We start from the raw sequence: 21,683 nt of genomic DNA, 5'->3' as shown, positions 1-21,683 counted from the left end.
CCATTTGTTTACAGCACAACCCTCTGACAATAAAGTAATAACAGAGTTTAGTGAAAATACACAAATGGGGAAATGACAAATGGAACAAACAAGTTCAGATACCCTCTCTGATTTGTTTCACCTCCTTGTAGCTTTTGTTTGTAATTTTGTAATAATTGTCATTTTGGTAGCATTGTAATTCAGGAGATGCACAAACTATTTCTTCCACTGGTCATTCCCACCACAGCTGACAACATCTGTTGAATTTAAGCAGTGATTCGTCTGTGCTCACTGGGGGAGGGGGAAGTAAGTGATGAGGAAGAAGGATCACACTTGTACTGTCAGGCTTCGGTATTTTAGATGTGAGGAGTAAGCACATTTGAGTATTTGTTCTCTTTTCTTGTAAGTCCGCTTAGTCAATTGTCTGTTTGATTGGAAAGCTGCATGAAAAACAACCAGTGGAAGTTGTTTGATTTTGAGTGGCTATATAGTAATTCTATGCATGTAACCTTTTCCCCTTTATGAGTAATTTTAAAGTTTTCTTAAGTGGTCTGCTATTAAATGTTGACTTTTAAGTAGGTTAAGAAGTTTAGGATTTAGCATTTAGGTCTCAATGATACAGAGTTAGAAAGAGGGATAATGCTAAAGTACAGGTCAAGGCATGCTCGGTGTGTCAACAGGCATTTTGTGACATGCTTGTTTCTAATTGTGAATCTAAAAGGCCTGTTTTTCCTGTTTGGAATGAGGAAGTTGGCAAGAATTGTTTTACTTATGTAGTTACGTCTATGAAGGCCTGACACACAACATGCTATTGATACATGTACATAAGTATTTTTATAGTCACATTACTCATATTTATGAAAGAACCAGTGGTGCATAAGGTACTGTGTTCCAGGTGCATTTAAACTGAGCCGATTGCAGACTGCACCTGGGATTGGACAGAGGTGAAAAAAACAGCACCTTATCTCATTGTTGCAAAAAGCACTGGAATGTAGCTGGAATCTGATTACAATGGTGGTCCGTGGCCTTGGTTACAGGAAGGGGATTTAGGTGGCGTCTCATGCAGTCTTGGTGACAAAAGGCAAAAGGCAGCCAGTGTATGGAGAGCACTGAAGCGACATCATTGGACTGTGTGGGGGCACGGGGTTTTGTCAGTAGCAAAGTGTGGGAAAGAAGCGTCTGTGATCATTAATGGCTTTCATGTCTGTAAAATGTCTCTCAACATAAAACCTTCTGACAAGAAAATATGAATAATGTAGACTGAAGGGCTGACCCAAATTCTTTAAAGCTTTGGCCAATACTGTGGTAGTCGAGTACTAGAGATCTTTATGTTTTTATGATTATTATCTTTGTTATGTATGAATTACAACAAAAAATCCAAATAACCCATGAAATATGAAATGGCAATGGGTTGTGGGTAGTCTGAGACAAAGATGGTCTTCTTGATTGTGTGAGCTTTATAGCCCTACATGCCATATTCAAGATGTGGCTTCTCCAGATGATTTGGTTTTGATGAGCCTGACAAATGACAGACTGACTTATGAACATACTTGTGCTTTGCAGATGTTGGTTGTAGTTATCAGTGCTACTGCGTGTGCAGAAGCCACTATATTCTCTAGTGCAGAGGGCTAAAACTCGTGGCCTATGGGCCACATGAGGCCCGTAACCAGTTTTTGCATCCTAAATGTTTTTTTATTCTATATCAAAACAAGCACTTTTATCTTGAAAGTCTGTTCGCTATCATACTTTTGATATGATAAACATTGTGATAGAATTTTAAGCTCATATTGCATTCCGCTACTGAACAGTTGTGCTTCCCCAAATATTTGACTTATTTTCACTTGACCAGTCCCCTCCTGACCAGACTAGATGCTCATTGGCCCCCAGGTCATTTGAGTTTGAAACCTCTACTCTAGTGCCAAAACTGGGCTAAGATTAATCTTGTACTCGGTCACTGTGAAAATCAGTTTTGGTTTTGGCTATTAAGGTATAATGCATTTCTTCTGTCTCACACACTCAATGTTCTGTTTTTATTTGACTGAATTTCTGGTTGCACTGTTATCTCTGGCTACTCATTGATTGAGTTTTATTTAAGCTGTTTGATTTTTATAAACTAAAAACTGACTTATCTTTTATAAGAATTCTGTAAGGTATAGACTTGTAGTCCACAACCTTTAACCCGATTAAGTGTCATTATAATAGAGTAAAATACAGTAATGTTTTTTGTTAATCGTAGTACTGTTTTAATGAACTGTGCTGAGACTATTTTGGCCATGTCACCATTCTGCTCTAATTCTGTGGCCCCTCCCTATCTTTGTTCAGCTCATCCTGATTTGTGAGTGAGATTTACATGTTATGTCACTTTTCAGTCACCAAACACACCATGAAATAGAACATTGGGCATAGATTTGCCATTTAACACAGCCATAAAAATAGAGAAAATGCTGTAGAGTTCCAGAGTTTAACAGGCAACACATTTAAATCCAGTTTTGACTGGTTACCTTTACTGGTTAAGATTCTTGGCCAGAGTTTTGTTTTGAACACAAAGACCATGTTTAGTCTTTTAGCGTTTTTGTAAATGTGTATTATTGTTGTTTTTATCGGCATGGTGGGCCCATGATATTTACTTTTAACCAAGCAGGAAAAAAAAAAGCTGCTGGGTGTCCTCCCTTGTTGTTTAGTTGTGTTCTATGTTATCACACCAGTACACCGCCTACCAAGTAAAGGTACTGTTCTCAGTTGAAACGCAAGCTTGACCCAGGACTACAATTCCAAACCGAACCGTACCACAATGGAAACAGCATTCGCAAACAAAACCTGGGAGCTGCTGAGATGACTGAAGTTGCTGCAGCCTCACTCTTGAATGAATTCAGCTGAGAAAAAATCTCAACTAAGACAGTTTGACCTTGTTCTTTGACCCTCAGTATTAAAGACTGAGTGCTGGAAGTCCCCACTGCATTTCAAAAATTTGCAATATCTTGGTGCATGATGCATGTCACAGTGATGTGGCTCTAATTTGTGTGAGGGTTTGACACGCGTCTCCACCAGAACTAAGGTGACAAAAGATGCTGCATGTGAAAACTGGAGAAGTTGTTCAGCCCAAGGACACCTTCCCATGTAGCCTAGAGGAGATGGGGTTTTGAGCCCCAGACCTCCTGGCTGAAAGGTGACGTCCTCTAGAACTGAGCAACTGCCACCCCCCATACCAACGATGACTCGGCAACATGAAGAAATGGGAAATTAAGTTTTTCCTGAATATGGTTGTCCCAAAAAGGCTTCATTGATCTCAGTGTTCAGTTACTGAGATGCAGTGTGGATCAAATGACAGAAAAGATGTTTGTTCTTCCAGTAATAATTAATGTTGCAGCAGTTTCCTCTCTGCTCTTTTGGAGTCATATGGCAGGGCAACACAATGTTGAATTGAATAGAGGGTAATAATCAGTACTATAATGACTGTAGAGATGCTTCATTAGCATGAAGCATTACTGTCACCATTATGTGTTTTTATTGTCTATTTAATACTACTCACAAATTCAGATTAATTGGTCAGAGAAATATTGATGAGCACAATCACATCATCTGGTTTCTCACCACACATCAACAATGCAAAGAAAGTAAAGCACAGCTCTCATTTTGCCCTTGGAGCCACGTTTTCCTCAACAGAACTATCAGATGTTAAAGGAGTTGAGGAATGCAAAGAAAGGTGTGAAAAACTGTGTCACACTGGTTCCACTTCCTGTTGTCATTTCCTCAGGCTATGGCTCCTTCTGTCGCCACATATCAGAATCAGCTCTGCTGGCTGAGGAGGCAATAGGGCATATACTTCTCCTTTCATTGGATTTGCCCGACAGATACTTGAGGTCGTTTTGCTTGAATTAGGGCTTGATGGATGAGCTGTACACAGTGGCATAGTATTCCTCCAAGGTGTGTCTATCTGGTGTATGGTGTGAACTGTGAGACTGCTGCCAGTCTCTCACTGCCTCAGCTGACATGGTCACATGCATATGTTGTGGTTTATCCATGGGCCATGAAAACTGATAATTAAAATAATTATTCCTGGTTATTTAAAGGTCTTCTTTGTTGTCACATGAGTCTGATTTCTCTGACTTTGACAGCTAATATTTCACCCTTTTTGATACATGTTAATTTCAACTTAAACTTTAGATCAATAGTCTCCTATTTGAGGGAAATCAGTTTTTTTTTTTTTTTAGTTTAGACAGTGTTCCCAGGCTTCACAAGCATTCACTGACTCATTTTCTGCTGCTTCTGGACCATTGTAGTCTTGCCTTGTTTCAGGTGGCCGTAAGGTTTCACTTATAGCTCTATGGTGTAAGTTGTTTAAGCTATTTAATTGCTCTCTAAAGCACTTTTATCCTCCTGGCATCAATTAATTTGTTTAAAAAAAGCATCCACCAAATCCCTCCTTGTAACTGACCAATAATTTTGCTTTGACCAAATAGAATGGTCACACGTCACTCACTGACCTGCCTACCCACGTGGTTGATTGTGATGATAGGCATTTTCTGACAGGTTATTCACCCACAATGCAGTCAGTTTCAAAGACGAATAAATGTCCCCTCTGCCCTGGACTGGCAACATCCACTCCTCTACAAAGTGCAATTACAGCACAGCGACAGCAGATTCAAAACGAGAATTGGTCCAGGACATGTGGCTGTGTGCGCCGAGTCAGACATTCCTCTAGAAAAGCTACAGCCATATCTAGTGTAATCTTGCGCACATGGAGGAGCACAGCTTAAACATGAGTGTAGCCTGAGTGTCACATGAGTATTCATTATCAGGCTTCTGTAGTTCCTTCTGATGAGCTGGCCATTTGAATTGGGTATGTTGGTTTTGGGAAAACCATCTGAAACATGCCGGGCAGTTGGACCCCAGGACTAAATTACATAGTATGCTTAAAAGCACTGACTGACAAAAATATTATATTTTGTCTGAAGTGATGCGTTTGAGACTTTCAGTACTTGATATGTTGTGTTGCCTAAGTATGTTAATTTTTATTACTTATGTTGTTGGCTTATATTCAATCACATTAAAGACACCTTTTATTTTGGCTCAAAAGTAATTGTATTGCATGAGGGTTATATTTTAAAGCGATCACAGTCCAATCACACCTTTTTGCCTGATTAAAAACCAGTCAGTGGCCCATTCAATCATTCCCACCTTGATTTTTGCATCACAATTTGTATTGCCAAATAATTGTACACACTAAAGTTCACTGATTTCAAAATGTGCAATGAAAAATGGTTTTATTACGATTAATGCAGGGAGAGCTCAAAAGTGTGTACCTGTTGTGGTGGCGATGGGTTTTGGGTATTATGATATACCAGCTTATTCATAGCTGCTTGTATTTTTACACAAAATAGATTTGCAACAGTGCTGATCTTATGTAAAGCTGCCTTGTCTAAATCAGAAGGATGAATACTTTGAATTTCATCCGTTTTTATATTTACTGTATATTGATTCATAATGATTAAAGTAATTGTAGTCAACTATCAGACTAAAAACTATAATACTGCTGAAATTGCCATTAACTGCTTTTATCCCAGCACATTAGAAATAATAAATAAACGTTTGTAATATGACTGATGTGTTTTACAGAAGTGTTGTGCTGGGACACGCCCACATCCCGACAGGAAGAACTTCCTGCTTGCGTTGCGATCTTTGTCCTGTCGGAAACGTGTCATATGAGCCTTTCTTGCCTGTACTTACTTTTCTTTCTTGCGCCGTCTCTCACCCTCCCTCTCTCACACACACACACACACACACAATGGAAAACAACCTCCAAAACATGCCCCACATCCTGTGCTGTGCTTTGGTCATGTTGGTGATTCAGGCTGGGAAACTGTTGCCATGTGCTGTTTCAAAAAACAAAGAAAAACTGAAGAGGTTTCCCAAAACCACTGAGGAGATTTTGTCTTTCTCTAGGTTGTAGGTTAGATTGGACCTTCGTTTTAGTCGTATATCTGGCCAGCTTTCCATTATCTTTGGAAGTGGTCTGTTATTGTAAGCAGAGCAGTGGGACTTGTAGCTTTTGAATGGGCTTGTTTTCCAAAGCTCTTGTGTCTGCCAGCAGATTCTTGTCCTGGTGAAGATTTTAGCTGAACCAGCTACAAAGTCTGTTTTTGTTTGGATTGGGTATGTCCTATTTTTCTTTGGAAATGCCTTGTTTAAGTGTTATAGTGATAAAGTGTCTTTGTATTTCAGATGTTTAATATTTGTTTCAATGGAAGATGAACAGTTTGAAGTTATTTAAAATATCGAGCGTTTGTTTTTGCAATCATATATGTGGCTGTATTTTTTTTTAATGAAAAATGTACATCTTAAAAGTTTTTGAAGTTTTTTATTTTTATTTTCTGCAATACTACAATTTTTGTGTGGAAAATAGTCACAAATTGATAAAAAGAAGAAGATAAAAAAAAAACTTGCACGAGTTTACAGTCTGTTACCCCACCTGTAGCTGCAGTTTGTGGATGGGGTGTTTTATGTTCTCATGTCTTTTAAAGTCGCTCAGATGTGTACCTGTTATGTTGAATAATCCTAAACCTACACTCTTCTCTTTCTCTTCCACAGATATGAGACGAGTTGTACGACAGAGCAAATTCCGTCACGTCTTTGGCCAGGCGGTGAAGAATGATCAATGTTACGATGATATCCGGGTATCAAGGGTCACATGGGACAGCTCTTTCTGTGCAGTCAATCCAAAATTTGTTGCCATAATCATTGAGGCCAGTGGTGGTGGAGCTTTTCTTGTTCTTCCCCTTCACAAGGTAAGTTTAGCATTTATATGTTTATGAATGCCACAGTGGACAAACACCATATTGTGTACACATTAGGCAGACAAAAGGGTGGATATAAACTGGGTGTGCATGTGTACTGCATCTTGATGCTAGTTGACAAATATTAATAGTTATACACTGTTTGCATTTGTTCTTTGGTGGAGGCAGCATTTGCTGTGCTCTGTCGCTTCTCTTTTCTTTGGTCCTTGACTGGACACAGGTGAAAACAAGACAAAAGAGCTTGCTCTGGTATTTTCACTGCACTGTTATGGTACTTGTTGATTTTTAATGGCCAGTAACACGGTGGACTCCCTGTTTCGCCCCCACCTTTATGGCTGTTATCCTCTCAGAAACCTGTTCTGTGTTCTCTGAATAACTAAGCTTCACTATTTAATATAATACAAAACTTATTTGATAGTAAAATATGCATTTAATATTAAATGCATTGGGTGCCTTTTTTAGTGCTTGTCCTACACGTGATATTTCTGTTACAGATTATTTTAAAAGCTTTCATAATCACAGGATATTTTTAGATATGAGGGGAAGTCTCGATATTGTCACTGTTGCTGTAAACAGAAGGATAACCATGGTATCTGATGTAACATTTGAATAGACACAGTCAAGAGCATCAAAACAAAGGTATAAATCCCTTTTATATCTTTTGAGAGTGTAACAAGAACATAAGTGGCATTAAAGTCTTGCCTTTACTTGTTGGTGTGCAGTAATGTTTACCATTGAGCTGTTTAACACACCCTCATGTGTACAACAGAAACTCTCAAATGCCCTGGAGTCAACAATCTCCTGATTCTAGTCTCCATATAAGGCATTGCTCTACTTCAACTAGAATGACTTGGGTCATACAAGACGGCCTTTGAGTGTTTGGCTTCAAACGCTGTGGCTGGGTGATTGTGTTCCTCTCTTTTTGTTTTAACCCTGTTGTCGTAATTGGCCTGATGAAGGTGCCGCAGTGGTCAGACTGGGTTCTGACATGTGTCCCTAAATCCCTAGAGTGTCCTAGTGGTTGACAGTGGAAAATTGCTGGCTGCTGCCATTTCTGTTTGGTGCTTTAAGCAATGGCCAAGTGGCAGGTCCTGACACTGTGAATGACATAAGTACTGCACTATTGTTGACAGGTCTAACCTGGGCCTGTAATTAGTGTACACCAGTCCACTGCCATGTCATCCGAGAAGGCTTTGGCTCAGGGGACTGATCCCCATGTCTGTCATCACACAGATTACACCTCTCAGCACCTCATGCAATACAGAGCTTGTATTGAAGGTGGACTGTGAGCTTGACTGGTTTCACACTCCTCTGTGACAGTGTTGTGTATGAGCTGCCCTCTGCCTGCTATGTTCCAGTACAGTAATGGTGTGTCTGCTGAACAAAGTCCACTTTCACTGCTGAATTAAAAAATGGTTGTAGACTGAGGTTCTTAATGTTCTGAGCAAACCTCAGACAGTTTTTGTCAAGGAAGTGATTTGAAAAAAAAAAAAAGTTCTCTTGATGAAGCTGGCTGGTGTGACACTTTTTCCTCTCTTCTTCTACAGGCCATCTATTTGGACGCGGGCCCTGAAAGGAAATACCATATTATTAAAGAATTGTGTGTGCTCTCTTTATGTGTGCGTCTGCACTTTTATGACTTTGGACAGTGCAACAGTATACAATATATTGCCACCAAACCAGTTTTACAACCTAGCATAAATGAGAAATTCAGGACCATAGATCTTAAATCAATGAGCATTACAGTTTTTTTTATTATTCTTTCTTAAAAAAATATCCTTTGAAATATCTATTTTTGATATTTATTGCCATGCTATTTTCAAATGACTTTTTCTGAAGGAGCAGTTCCATCTGGAAATCTCTGTACAACCTCAAGTGCAGATCTTGAAAGTGGGACGAGTGTTCCTGCAAACGATTACTAGACCGCACTGCAGTGAAGCAGTAGTACAGCTTTCCTCTCAGCACCTGAGGTCATTCCTAAACCACTGAAATAAATAAAAAAGATAAGGATGTTGTCATTCAATCAGAAGTGGATTTAACAATTTGCAAGTCTGCATTCTTCTCCTTGCACTGGTGTCGAGACGCTACAGGGTGTCTGTTTTACTTTATGAGCCTCTAACTAGGGCTGAACAATTCTTCATTTTCTAAAACAAAATCACAGTTTCGAACAATGCAGTTAGCAGAGGCTTTAATTGAATTGTTTCATGCCAGTTCATGAAACGTAACCCATACATGTTGGAAACAATTCAGATGATGTCATGTGGTAATTGCAGTGTCTCTCAGCCCTGTTTCTTACAGCTCTGCTCGTCTGAAGGACTGTTGCAGTTCAAATCTATTGGGTCTTTTTTTTATTATTTTGTTGAAAGAACACGCATCCCCTAAATGCTGCCTCCACCCTCCGGCACCTTCCCATGGCCAATATGAGAGGGCATCTGTCCAGCTCACCCATCTGCCAATGCTGTGTTGCTCCCAGTCTCTGTGGACAGCCACCTGCTCAGGGCCTTTGTCCCACGCTTAGTCCCAGCACAGCCCTTTGTCATTTCCACACTTCAACTGGGGGGAGGCAGAAGTGTAATAATGCTCCCTCCCCCTTCACGATGAAGCCATATGCAGTTATGAGCCTTCAGAAAAGCATTATACACCACTTCTGCTAAAATTCAGTCACGTCTGCTTCATGTCATAACTGTCTGGAAACACATGGAAAAGTATCTGGACTTCAGAGGATGATGTCGTGGGTCTCTGACCTGACCTCAGGTCTGTGGCTCTGTGCCCCATTCTGAGTTGTCGGCCAGTGGAACTGTGTGTCTCACTGGGGTGAGGTTAGTGTGGCAGGCCACGGTGACTCAGCATAGCCATGAGTATTGTTGCTTCCTCTTGTCTGAACACAGGGATTTTATAGCGAGGGCATCAGATGTCCAGCTCAACACTTGTCATTCCCTTCCCTCAGGCTTTCAATCTCCCTCTTTCTTTCTCTTAGCTGGGTGCCTGCTAATTTATTCCCTGATTTCCATATGAAGGAAGCTGTGGGAGTGAATGCCGCAGCTAGCAAATGTTAAATGAAAAATTCCGTATAATTCCGCTGTCTGCTCGGTGCAAGAGAGAGGATGTCTCTTTAAATCAATACTGTTGTTCATTTTAACTGGAAAATATGAAAAATATGACCATTATTAAAAGTCCCCAGTATTTTTTCATCCTGGTTTATCCACCAGCATGTGTGTTTGTGTGTGTATTAGTCACTTCGAGAGGTGTCATTAGTTTCATTCTTCTCTATTTCTATGTAAACATGACCTTAACTCCAGCCTAAACACCAGATTTTGAGTTGCCTAATGTAGAAGGCATGTTCCACATTTAGTGTTTCAAACACGGGCTCTGTGCAGAGAGATGATCAGATTTGGAGTGTGTTTGATTTGGATTCAATCCCTCAATGCACCATTCATCCAGTGCTCAACCTTTGCTGTTAGTAATCCCTGGGTGTGTGCACAGTGACACATTATTTCTGCTCTCTCTCTCTTTCTCTCTCACTCTCTGTCTTGTACAGCAGTGTGGCTGCTGTCTTTACACAGAAATACCCTGCCTGTGCATAGTAAACAGGGTCTTTGACCATAGTTTGGTCAGTTTGTGTTCCAAGAGCTCTATACTGCTCAGTTGCGTCTGTCTTTGCCGCTTCTGCCGCTCAGTCCTGCTGACTGCAGATTTTACCATATATGGTCATTCATTGCTCCCTGCCTGACAGCCTTCCAAGACCATTTCCTCCCTGCTTTGCCATTGGCTGCTGCATGCAGTGTCAGTACACATGTGAATTCTGGGATAGGCTGAAATATGAAGAGCGGCCAAGATGAGAGAACTAGGTTGAAGTCAGATGTTGCCTCTGTCACAGAGTCATTCATTGTATTCATATGCCATATTTAAATAATTATTCTGTAATATTATACTTATGCAGTCATACTGGTTATGTAATAGTCATTTATCAATCTTGATTATGGTGTATTTGTTGAATACGGCACACTTTTAGAACCTTGGAACAATGCTTTGTTAGGATTAATAAAAGAAAATAACAAGAAAATCATTATCTTATAATTCCAGTGCCTTTCAAAAAAATATAATTCCTTTCTTACACTGTGTGTTTCATTCATTATTTTTCACACCACAGGCTCTTGACTGTGCTCAATCACAGCATGCCCCGAGGAGACAGAAGGAAGCTGTAGCGGCACTGTAGATAGAAGACACAATATTTATGCAAAGCAATCTCGGTAAAGAAATGACAAGAGTCAATGGCCCTCTTTATAATTTGAGATATCCTCTTATTGCGCTTAAAATTGTTTTATTGAACCCACCTGCCATGACCATAAACATACTGGAAAAATCTGAATCTGTCATTATTATCAACACACCTTTTGTCTGACACACCTTTTAGACTGAGAGAAACGCACAGTAGCTTGTTAGCGAATATATTGTCTTGCAATGTATATACTAATAACAGATGTGGTACTAAATACTGACAAACATTTTTCTCATGTACTTGTATTTTTTTAATCTTAAGGCTAACGTAAGCCGCCATGTACCACAATGTATTAGTGGAGAGATGTGTCTGTTGCTTCTGCTATGTATAGCTCAGGTTTCCACTCAGCACTGCAGTGTGCTAAGTTGTCTTGGTCCAGCCACATCATTCAAAAAAATGTAAATCATAAGAAAGAGACGTCTCCTCTGCCTCAGCTGTTCGTCTCAGCCCCGCAGATGCAGAGACTTTTAAATGGAAATTTCCATGGAGCTGTGAACAGCACTGTGCTGTAGACATGGATGATGCTTTTGTAATGTGCATGTGTGAATCACATGTCGAGCTGCAAGGAAATGAAGTGTCCAGGCCTCTTGTGTGAATGAGAAGAATGTCCTCTCTTGCCTTGAGGGAATGATTTTCGTCCATTTCTTGTGCGTTTCACTTTGTGCTTTGTATTTATCCCTGTGTGTTTGACTCTCATTTTCTGCAGTCTTACTTGTTGCTATGCAACTGGTTGTTTTCTAGGCCTCAGGCATTCCTCTCGAAGGATACAAATGTCTGTAGTGTAGTTTTGGACATGTAAGGTATTCAGCTGCTGGGATTAACCCTTTGCTGTTGCTGTGGGTCGTTCTTGTTTCCACTTTGTTCTGGGCAAGATGATGCCCTGCTCCATATTGTTTCCTGTACCTGGTTACCATGGAGAGGATTTTCTTGCTTTGGTGATTTTAGTTTGTTGGAGTAAAATCATTTCTCTGGATTTTATAAAGTTGTTGTGTGTCCAACAGTCAAACATTAACTGTTTATCTTTCTGTCTTCTGTATTTGCAAACGTTAACTGTGATTACAAAACTTGAGGAAATATTTAACTGACACTTATCTACTTCCAATAAAAACTCTGAGCCATCACGATTGAAGATGTAGATGAAGATTAAAATTGAGTAGTAATATGACTGTGAAATATAGAAAGACATCCGTCTGCCATTATCACTCAACAGAATTGTGTTTCATCAATTGAACAACACTTCATGTACACATGGCACAGATAGAGGCAGGAAATGTTTATGAAGGCAACAGAAGCATGAAGGAGAGTGAACATGACTCAGAAGAAGGTAATACCTAACAGGAGAACTCCAGACAAGTCAAGACAGAATGAGCAGGAAACTCTACATTTAGTGCTGCAGATCAGTGTCCACAGCAGAACCAAACACTACAGATTCCTGCCACCTCATGTCAAACAATACAGAGAACCACCAGATGAGAGTACAGTTAAGTGCTCAAAACAAAAAAAACTATTGGGATTTGACAAATCAAAGATTGAAGGAGAGGTTGCGGTTATTTCGATATAAAATGATGTATATGAAGAGAGAGAAAATTTGTACATGCAGTTGCAAAAATTTCTGTTTCAAAATCGATTTGAGATCCATGGTGGAAGTTAAATAATAAGTCAGCACTCTTCAGGTTACAAAACTACACAATCTGCAAGATACTGACTAACATTGACCTGCACTACATAAAATAACTATCAGCAAACTAATTAGCAAGTACCTGGTTTCCTGTCTCTTTCCAAATCATGAAAACAAACCCACAGCTGATCCCAAACGGAGTCGCAAACAAAAAATATAAATTTAAAACAAACAAAAACACCCTCATTCATGCCTGACATAGCTCAAGAACTCTTCATCCTCTTGTGAAATCAATTCATACAAACGCATGCAGGCGAGGCCCACTTGTGTTCGCTCTTTAGACCCTTGAATTAAGTATTTTGTATATTGCACACAAACACCATTAGCACCTCAAAGGGTGCTGTATTTGACACCCTCGTGGCCCACTTGCTCTCATTAGCCATAGACATACCAGAGATCCCTGGGGCCAAGGTGTGGAATGTGAAGAACGTGTCTCTTCTGGTTGAGCTGTCATCTCCCCTGCCCTGCCTGGGCACATCAGGAGGTTGGGCTCCACAGCTTAATTCAAGTGTTACTGGGGGTGTCATGGTTCATTGTGCGAGCCATTGCACTTTATCCTTAAAGTATGTTGCTATTTATTTAGTTGATGCTGGTAATTACAAAGTAATGATGAAACATTATGGAAAACAGAGATTTAAGTAAGAGTAACATATTTGACCTGTAGTTGGCATGTGAGATGCAGTAAGCTGTCAAGGGTCAAAATCTTTAATCACTGATTAGCACATAAGTGGTCTTACTCTTTGTGTGCTGTGACAAGCACACTTCTGCAGGGGAAGACACAGAACATGGATGTGTGCTTATCAGTTATGTTACGTTTAATGTCCTCTAATTACATACAAGAAAGGTCCTTTTAAACGTCTGATTAGTTATGTTATGGAGCCCACATTCCCCATTCAGATAAATTGGATTTGACTGTATTTCTGGTAAACGTTTTTATTTTTGTTTTATAGATAGACCCTATCATTTGCTGCAATTCTTTGGCACAGTGGTGTAGTGTTAGGCCAAATGTTAGAATACGCTGCTGGCTATGTTTTTGATCGAAATCTCTACGGCTGTGTTTTGGTTTGGGCAGGCAGAAACAGAGACCTTTTGCAGTTACCCAATTTCACAACACACAACTAAAATCTTGCTTCCTATTTTTCATCTTGCTGTTTCACATTAGTTAATTGCAGTGGAGAAAATCTACTTCCTGTGTACACTACACTGTCCAGTGTGGCTGAATGGTCACTTTTTAGTTGTGTTATTATGAACTCAGATGACTTTTGATATGCTCACTGGGTGATTGTAGATCATTTTTATCAGGAATACATTGTTTTCAAATAAACAGATTTACACAGTCCACACCTATTGGTCATGCAAATCTACAGGGTATGTACCCTGACACAATGCTCCTGCTCTGACAGTGGTGTTACTCCGTTTATGGTGAGTGTGTAAATACTGTTGACCTTGCATGAGCGTGATACTTTGGATCTGTTTGTCTTTTAAAAATAGTGCGACTGTGTCTGTTGCTACACCTGCACATTAGTACTTGTATTTCCTGCTTTACATCCTGTCTCTACCGACTCCAGAAAATCATGTGCAGGAATTGTATTGGCTGAGGAGGAAAGTGCAATACTATGAGCTACAACCAACTAATCAATCAATCTGTCTATTATTTTGATGAATCCGTTCTTAAAATGGTTCTTGGTTCTTAAAATGTCAGAAGATCCTGGATGTTCTCAAATGTCTTGTATTGTCTACAAACCAAAATTGTTTAATTTGAATGTTTTCTTTGTTATATGGAGCATAGAAACCAGAAAATATTCACATTTAAGCTTAGAAATTAAGAAATGATTGAAAAAACACAGATTATCAAAATTGTTGATCATAAATTTAGTCGACTAATCGAATAATGATTGTTGTAACCCTAAATGTATTTCAAATTCTTTGGAATTTCTATTTTGACTAAATGAAAATAAGTTGTTTTTATTATAGACTTGACCGCACAGGGGAGGACACCAGCATCACACAATGGCTAATGTTACTGTGATACCTGATGATGGTGTCATAGATATAATAGATCCCTATTAACAGCAGTGTCAAAGTCTGCTTTTATTACACTCGGTTTCTGGGTAGATTTCAGGGTGTGTTCAACAGTCAGGGTGCGGTTCAGACAGATCCTGGGATTTCTTACATATTTAATGTGCACACATATCGTATACACTGGACTTTGATCACAACGCTTGCACCTGCAGTACGTGTTTGTCTCTGTCGGGTGACTGCATGGTAACAGGCCTGATATTCAAGGGGCAAGTGGTTACCTACTGGGAACTGTATCCATGTAGGATTGAACTCTCTACTCACTGAATGCAAGAGCTCTGAGATATGAATCTTACTTGTTACATGGTGGTATCAGCCACACCAATGTGGATGTACTGGTAGTAGCAGGAGGTGTGAAATGTTCAGCATTTGAGGACATGACGCATCTTGTTGTTTTTTTTTAATTCCTTGAATGTGAAATGCTGTTTGCTGCTGAAGAAATGTAGCACATTTTCTTTGTTACTATAAGAGTCTAAAGGTAATTATTTATTGCTTTTCTGTATATATCTCTCTGACACGTTTAACCTTTTTTGAAAGCTTCAAGTCACATTTAGTCATTTAGCTTTAAATGCCACAATTTACAATTTTGGGATGAGCTTGATTTGTCACGTCAGTCATTTCAGTAACATTCAGATAAAAGTAACACTTTTAGTTCTTGCTCGTTAAATCCACATCTGTTTTGCATTTGAAGGCAGTTGATTTATTGTATCATTATTTCCTGCTCGTTTATAAATACTATTCTACTCAAATGTATATGGAATATTTGGTCATTGTGAGGCATACTGTGTGACTATTCAGTGCACAATGCATATTTGAGCTTACACCTTTTCTTTAGATAAATAGATCACTTAAATTTTATGTGTAAATTCTACATTTGCTTGTACCTCTTACTCATTACTGCATATTCAAGTCTTAGTTGGCAGTTTTAACAATCGTTCTTAATATTTCCTAATATTCTTACTATTTTCAGTGTAATCATGGCATAACTGTTTAGTTTTTTTGGTTTAGTAAATCTTTTGGCTTTTTATTTATTAGGTAACCCATCTTTAAAATAAGTCTGCAGCAGTTCAACTCATAATGTCAAGGTCAGAACATACATTTTAAACATGATTATAGCCCAAACTGAGGAGGAGGATGGTGTGCCCCTTTTCCTCTAAAGGTAATCCTGTTAGTTGGGCTTGGTTCTTTGCTCCTCTATGATGGTTAACCTGAATATCTTGTGTTTGTGGACAAAACGAACATTTGCCAATGTTGTCATTTTGAAGTGTGGGAAACACCAATGGACATTTTCCACCATTCTTTCCATAATATGGATCAAACAACTAATCAATAAATTAAAAATACAATAATCACAAGAGGTTAATTGGTTACTCAGACATCACAGGGTTTGCTCAGTCAACAAACCATACAGAGAGAGAGTAACTGGCTCTCCAGGCTGTTTGTTTATATGTTTTTTGATGCAGATGCACAGTTCATTTATGTTCTCATAATTTATCAATGAGCCATGAATATCAAATGTTTTTCAGTATGCACGCTTGGCTTCAGCACTTGTTTGGAGGACTGGTATTTCCCCTCATAGCTTTCCTAAGAAGTTTGACTCCACAGAGCCAGTGTTCAGGAAACAATGTTTCAGCAATATTTATTGTGTGGAATAAGATTCATCATACTCACTTTTAAGTGAGATTCAGGGTTACTCGGGATTACACTGTGATAATCTTCTTTTTAAAACATGCTCATTCTTTCAGTATGTACAATATTCTCTAACTTGTACCAGAATAAGACTAATCACTTCATCTTTTCATTACAGTCGGGACGCATTGACAAATCCTACCCCACAGTGTGTGGTCACACAGGCCCGGTGTTAGACATCGACTGGTGCCCCCACAATGATCAGGTCATTGCCAGCGGCTCCGAGGACTGCACAGTGATGGTAAGGTTTTTCTTCTATACGTCTGAACTTGCATCTTTTGATTGATGGGGGAAAAAGGTCATCACACGTTTTTAAGCTAACAAGACAAGCGACGGCATGCTTTTATTGTGAAAGGCCAGACTGTTGTAACTCAGGGATGGGAGCAGACCTCACCCTCTGGATTAGATTAGACTCAAATATGTGTGTAGGAATCAGAGCTGGGGAATGATTTAACTGTTTATTGAGCTGAGGTCACTGACTTTTTTGAGACTGCAGTTGTGCTTCCCTCCATATATCCTTATTTGGGCTATGAAAGGCTGAGATTGGTGTGCTGCCTGTTTTGGTGGCTGCCAGTTTCTCACCTGGAAGTCCTGACTTCCTGTTAACCCCACCCTGAATCGGTGTCATATTAATTTCATGTTTGCGGAAGTATAAGTGATATGATTTTACTGTGTTTTGTAACATGGGGGTTCTACTTTATCAATGTATGTGTACATATTTATCTATTTTATTTTGTTTAAAGCTTGGGGCTGAAGTGGTTTTAGGACCTTTCCCTAAATCAGTGCTCCAGATGCATAGGTCCAAAGGCTTGTCAATTAATTAATCCTTTGTTTTGGTGCCTTTGCACCTTAGCAGACTGCCAGGTAGTCACACAGTGCTTCACAGTTTCAATGTGTCGTACTAGCACAGATTACGATTGTTGAGCATCTACCTATGTTCTAGCATATTGCTATCTTGATACTGTGCCCATAAAATAACAATGAAATACTGCACCACTGACATGACGTGTCCCAGTGCCACATCATCGTCAACTGCTCCACATTTTAAGAACAAACTAGTCGACACACAGATGAGCTTAAGTGTGTTAGCTGTTTAAACGTCGTGGGTGGTGGACAGGAAAATGTCAAATGTTTTGGTTTTGAAACGAGCAAAGACACTTCAAGCGTCATGCTTGGGCCCCTTTTTTCTTTGACGGTAATCTTAATCTCAACATAGACTGAGACTTGAGCACCAATGTGTACATGTGGGCATATACAGTAGTCAATAATGTAGATACAGTAGAAGTTTAAGTCAATATCAACTATTGCATTGTGTATATGCAACTGAATGCCTGAAGCAATTAGCAATAACCAACCCAAAGAATTGTAGTGCAACTGGTTTTCAGAAGTTATTTGTTGGTGACTAACTGCAGCTTGTGTATTAGTTGCTTAGTTGGGAGTAAAATCAATTCTGTACTACTTCATCTGATAATAAGCATCACTGCATTTTTATAATTGAACTGTATCTTCTACCTGTTGGGTTTTTTCCCACTGTAATCTGGTGACTGCTGCCCCCCTCAGGATTATTTGAGCAACTACAATTCATTGGTCTCTGTATGGTAACAGTTCTGATAATGACTTGAAATCATCCCTGACAGTACTTTTGTTCTTAAGTCTGTCCTGTTGATATCCTCCACAGGTGTGGCAGATTCCTGAGAATGGCCTCGTCACTGCCATGTCTGAGCCAGTGGTCGTTCTGGAGGGTCACTCCAAGCGTGTTGGCATCATCACATGGCATCCAACAGCACGTAATGTCCTCCTTAGTGCAGGTAAAAACTCTTTGTCCATTCAACCTGTGATTAAAAATGCTATTGAATATCCAGCTTTCCTCAGTGTTGGACTTTGTAGTAGTCGTAGTTCTAAAACAAATTGACAAGCTACAACATTGACCTGGTGTTATGGCCTCCTTAAGGAATTAAATGGCTCAACTAAAGTCTGAACATATAAAGGATGCCAAAATAAATATTCAAAATGCAAGGACATATTGCATATAAACAAAAAGTGAGCAAAAGGAAAGCGGTACAGAGCCTGGTCAAAAAGAAACAATAGATGGGTAAACAACTGGGCCACCCAGGCAATGGGCCGACAGCTCCAGCATGTCCCCCTAAACTAATTTCCAAACAAACTAGAGTAACAAATCTAATAAAATACTGTAAAAAAACATCACTGTGTGCAGTATCAATGAAATGAACAAAAACAAAAGGGAGCACAAGAAGGGGAAAAACCCATGCACTTGCAGGCCAGTGTGCTATCTTGTGGTTCTTCACTCACTTCCATGACACAAGGCATCCCTTCTTCTCCACTCACAGCAGCAGCCATGTGACCACTGAGATTAAAGACAGGTACAAGGAGAAAACAGAATGAGAGACTTAAAATGAGGGGAAATATAAGGAGCTTCTTATCTGCAGCCTCACAACAGCTGCCACAAAGACAAAACAAATATTGTGTGACTTTGATGCACTGGTCACCAGGACTTCACTCTGTCACCAGGTTGTGACAACCAGATCATCATCTGGAACGTGGGCACAGGTGAGGCCATGATCAATTTGGAAGACATGCATGCAGATGTCATTTACAACGTGTCCTGGAACCGGAACGGAAGCCTCATCTGCACCTCCTGCAAGGACAAGGCCGTCCGTGTCATTGACCCCCGCAAGGAGAAGATCATCGCTGTAAGCACTTTTCATATATTTGTTTTTATTTCATACATGAGAAGGAAGCAAGTGACAAAAGTAGAGCAAACTATTAAATACAAAGTGGAGTGAGACAAAAGTAAAAATGGTGAACATAGTCAAATCGTGATTGTTGGAAGTTGTGTGTTAGGTTGACCTCCTTTTTAAACTCTACTTCACAGGAGAGGGAGAAAGCACATGATGGTGCTCGACCCATGAGAGCCATTTTCCTGTCTGATGGCAACATCCTCACCACAGGGTTCAGCCGCATGAGTGAGAGACAACTCACGCTGTGGAACGCGGTAAGCTGCTTCATTTGTTTAACATGTTAGACTTGCCAGCAGTAATTGTCCAGAATGCATTGGGATTCTTGGTCATGTAATGGTGGTATAAACCCTGAACAGTATAAATGTAACCAAACACACCATACTTTTGACTTAATCCCCATCAAATCTGCTTCATTCACAAGTATCTTTCTGTTTATGGATGCTGTTACAATTTCACAGGTTCTACCTACCCATCTGTATTCATAGGCTCTTTGACAGAACTAAGTCATTACCATGTTCTTTTTCTCCAGGACAACATGGAGGAGCCCCTGTCTGTTAACGAGATGGACACCAGCAACGGAGTGCTCTTGCCGTTCTATGACCCGGACACCAATGTGGTTTACCTCTGTGGAAAGGTACCTACCATTTCAAATCACACCATAATTGCAGCAGAATAAAGATGGATGTGTAGATTATATGTAGCATATTTATTTCATTGCTGAAGTGTAACACTTAATTTCTTGACAGGGTGACAGCAGCATCCGCTACTTTGAAATCACAGACGAGCATCCATACGTTCACTTCCTCAGCACCTTCGTTACCAAGGAGCCCCAGAGGGGCATGGGCTATATGCCCAAGAGGGGCCTTGATGTCAATAAGTGTGAAATTGCAAGGTAAAATGGGGTTAGATGGCCCATCATCATCATCATCATCATCATCATCATCATCATCATCTCTGACACCAGAATTCTAAAAACTAAACCAGGCCATAAGCTTTAGTTGTATTAAATTATTGGATCCAAAATGACTGCATTTGTTGAGTAAGATTTTTCAACTGTGATCCTAACTCTTAATGTGGAATTCCTGTTTCCACCACTAGGGGGCATAAGATGATCACTAAGCTCACTGTAGAAGGTTGTGTTTATTTTTGTTTGATAATCCAATGCCTTTGTGGATAATAGGTTTGAACTTGTGTTTCCAGGTTCTACAAACTGCATGAAAGGAAGTGTGAGCCTATCGTGATGACTGTGCCCAGAAAGGTGAGTCATCAAACAGTCTGACACCCCTCACTGTTTCATGTGAAATCACTAGACAGTGTAGTGGCATCTTTTTGTACATAATGTGCAGTTGTAGACTTTTCCTCACACCCTGTCACCCTTTCTGTTCCCTGCAGTCGGACCTGTTCCAGGACGACTTGTACCCAGATACGGCCGGAGCGGATCATGCCCTGGAGGCTGAGGAGTGGTTTGAGGGCAAGAATGGAGACCCCATACTCATCTCCCTCAAGAACGGCTATGTTCCACTCAAGAGCCGCGAATTCAAGGTTGTCAAAAAGAACCTTTTGGACAGCAAGGTGACCAAGAACACAGAGAACTCGAGCCCTGCCAACAAGTCTGCCTCTCCGACTCCATCCATTGTGAGTACCGTCTTTTTCAGAGCTCTGCAGGTTTTCTGATATCTGTTGATCTGATAAACAAAATTCAAAGGTGATACGATTATATAATTAGTTTTGTCCGACCAACAGTGAAGAATCAAACATGTTAATTAACAGATGTCTCTGGACTCTGGTTTCAAAGCTGAGGTAACGGGGATGACACGTGACCAAGGCCGATTTTCTGTCCCAGTCCATCCCTCTTCATAAATAATACGTTATAAAACTGACAACATCTGGGCCGTGATTGGACTTTGGGAATGCCAGGTCCATGTATATGTGGTTTTCTGGCGCTCATAGTATTAGACAGATAAACTGTCGTGTGTTAGAAGACCAGAGGGCTGATTGTTGACCGTCTTCTTCTTGAGGTGGTTTGTAAGTCTTGTCTCTTAAGACCTCCAAACCGAGGGGTCTGTTTCTGCTGGGCGTCCTGCTGCACCTCACCCACAACACAGCCGCCCGCCTGAGGCCCAGCCCAACTGTCTCTGTGCTCTTCTGCTCTGTAATCACTGCCCAACGCTGGCGAAACATGTTAACCCTCAGAGTACCAGGTGTTGGCAGTCCAAGACTACAGAGAGAGAGAGAGAGAGAGACATAGGTTTGATTTGAAAAGATTTCAAATGTAACCAAAGTATTTGTTGTATAGCAGGACGCCTGCCGCAGTGTGGTGATTGAAATGTGTACAAACATGCCACAGAGGCTATAATCAGATTAGGCTGAAGGGATCCATATTGGATAGTTCAGTATATAGATGTATCTGATATGTGGCATCAGAA

General features: G+C 40.1%; 1 protein-coding gene across 1 annotated transcript in view; it reads left to right on the top strand.

Moving 5' to 3' along the window:
* coro1ca (coronin, actin binding protein, 1Ca) overlaps window positions 1-21,683 on the top strand; it is a 28,088-nt gene that overhangs the window by 3,291 nt on the left and 3,114 nt on the right. Inside the window, exons 2-10 of the mRNA XM_058636350.1 lie at window positions 6,568-6,764; window positions 16,617-16,739; window positions 18,177-18,306; window positions 19,028-19,209; window positions 19,392-19,511; window positions 19,787-19,891; window positions 20,004-20,149; window positions 20,458-20,515; window positions 20,650-20,892. Coding sequence (XP_058492333.1) covers window positions 6,570-6,764; window positions 16,617-16,739; window positions 18,177-18,306; window positions 19,028-19,209; window positions 19,392-19,511; window positions 19,787-19,891; window positions 20,004-20,149; window positions 20,458-20,515; window positions 20,650-20,892 — 1,302 coding nt within the window. The 5' untranslated portion in view covers window positions 6,568-6,569. The remainder of the gene's footprint in view (window positions 1-6,567; window positions 6,765-16,616; window positions 16,740-18,176; window positions 18,307-19,027; window positions 19,210-19,391; window positions 19,512-19,786; window positions 19,892-20,003; window positions 20,150-20,457; window positions 20,516-20,649; window positions 20,893-21,683) is intronic.

This window comes from Solea solea, chromosome 8 (genome assembly GCF_958295425.1).
Source record: "Solea solea chromosome 8, fSolSol10.1, whole genome shotgun sequence".
Taxonomy (NCBI): domain Eukaryota; kingdom Metazoa; phylum Chordata; class Actinopteri; order Pleuronectiformes; family Soleidae; genus Solea; species Solea solea.
This window is presented reverse-complemented; position numbering and strand designations above follow the sequence as displayed.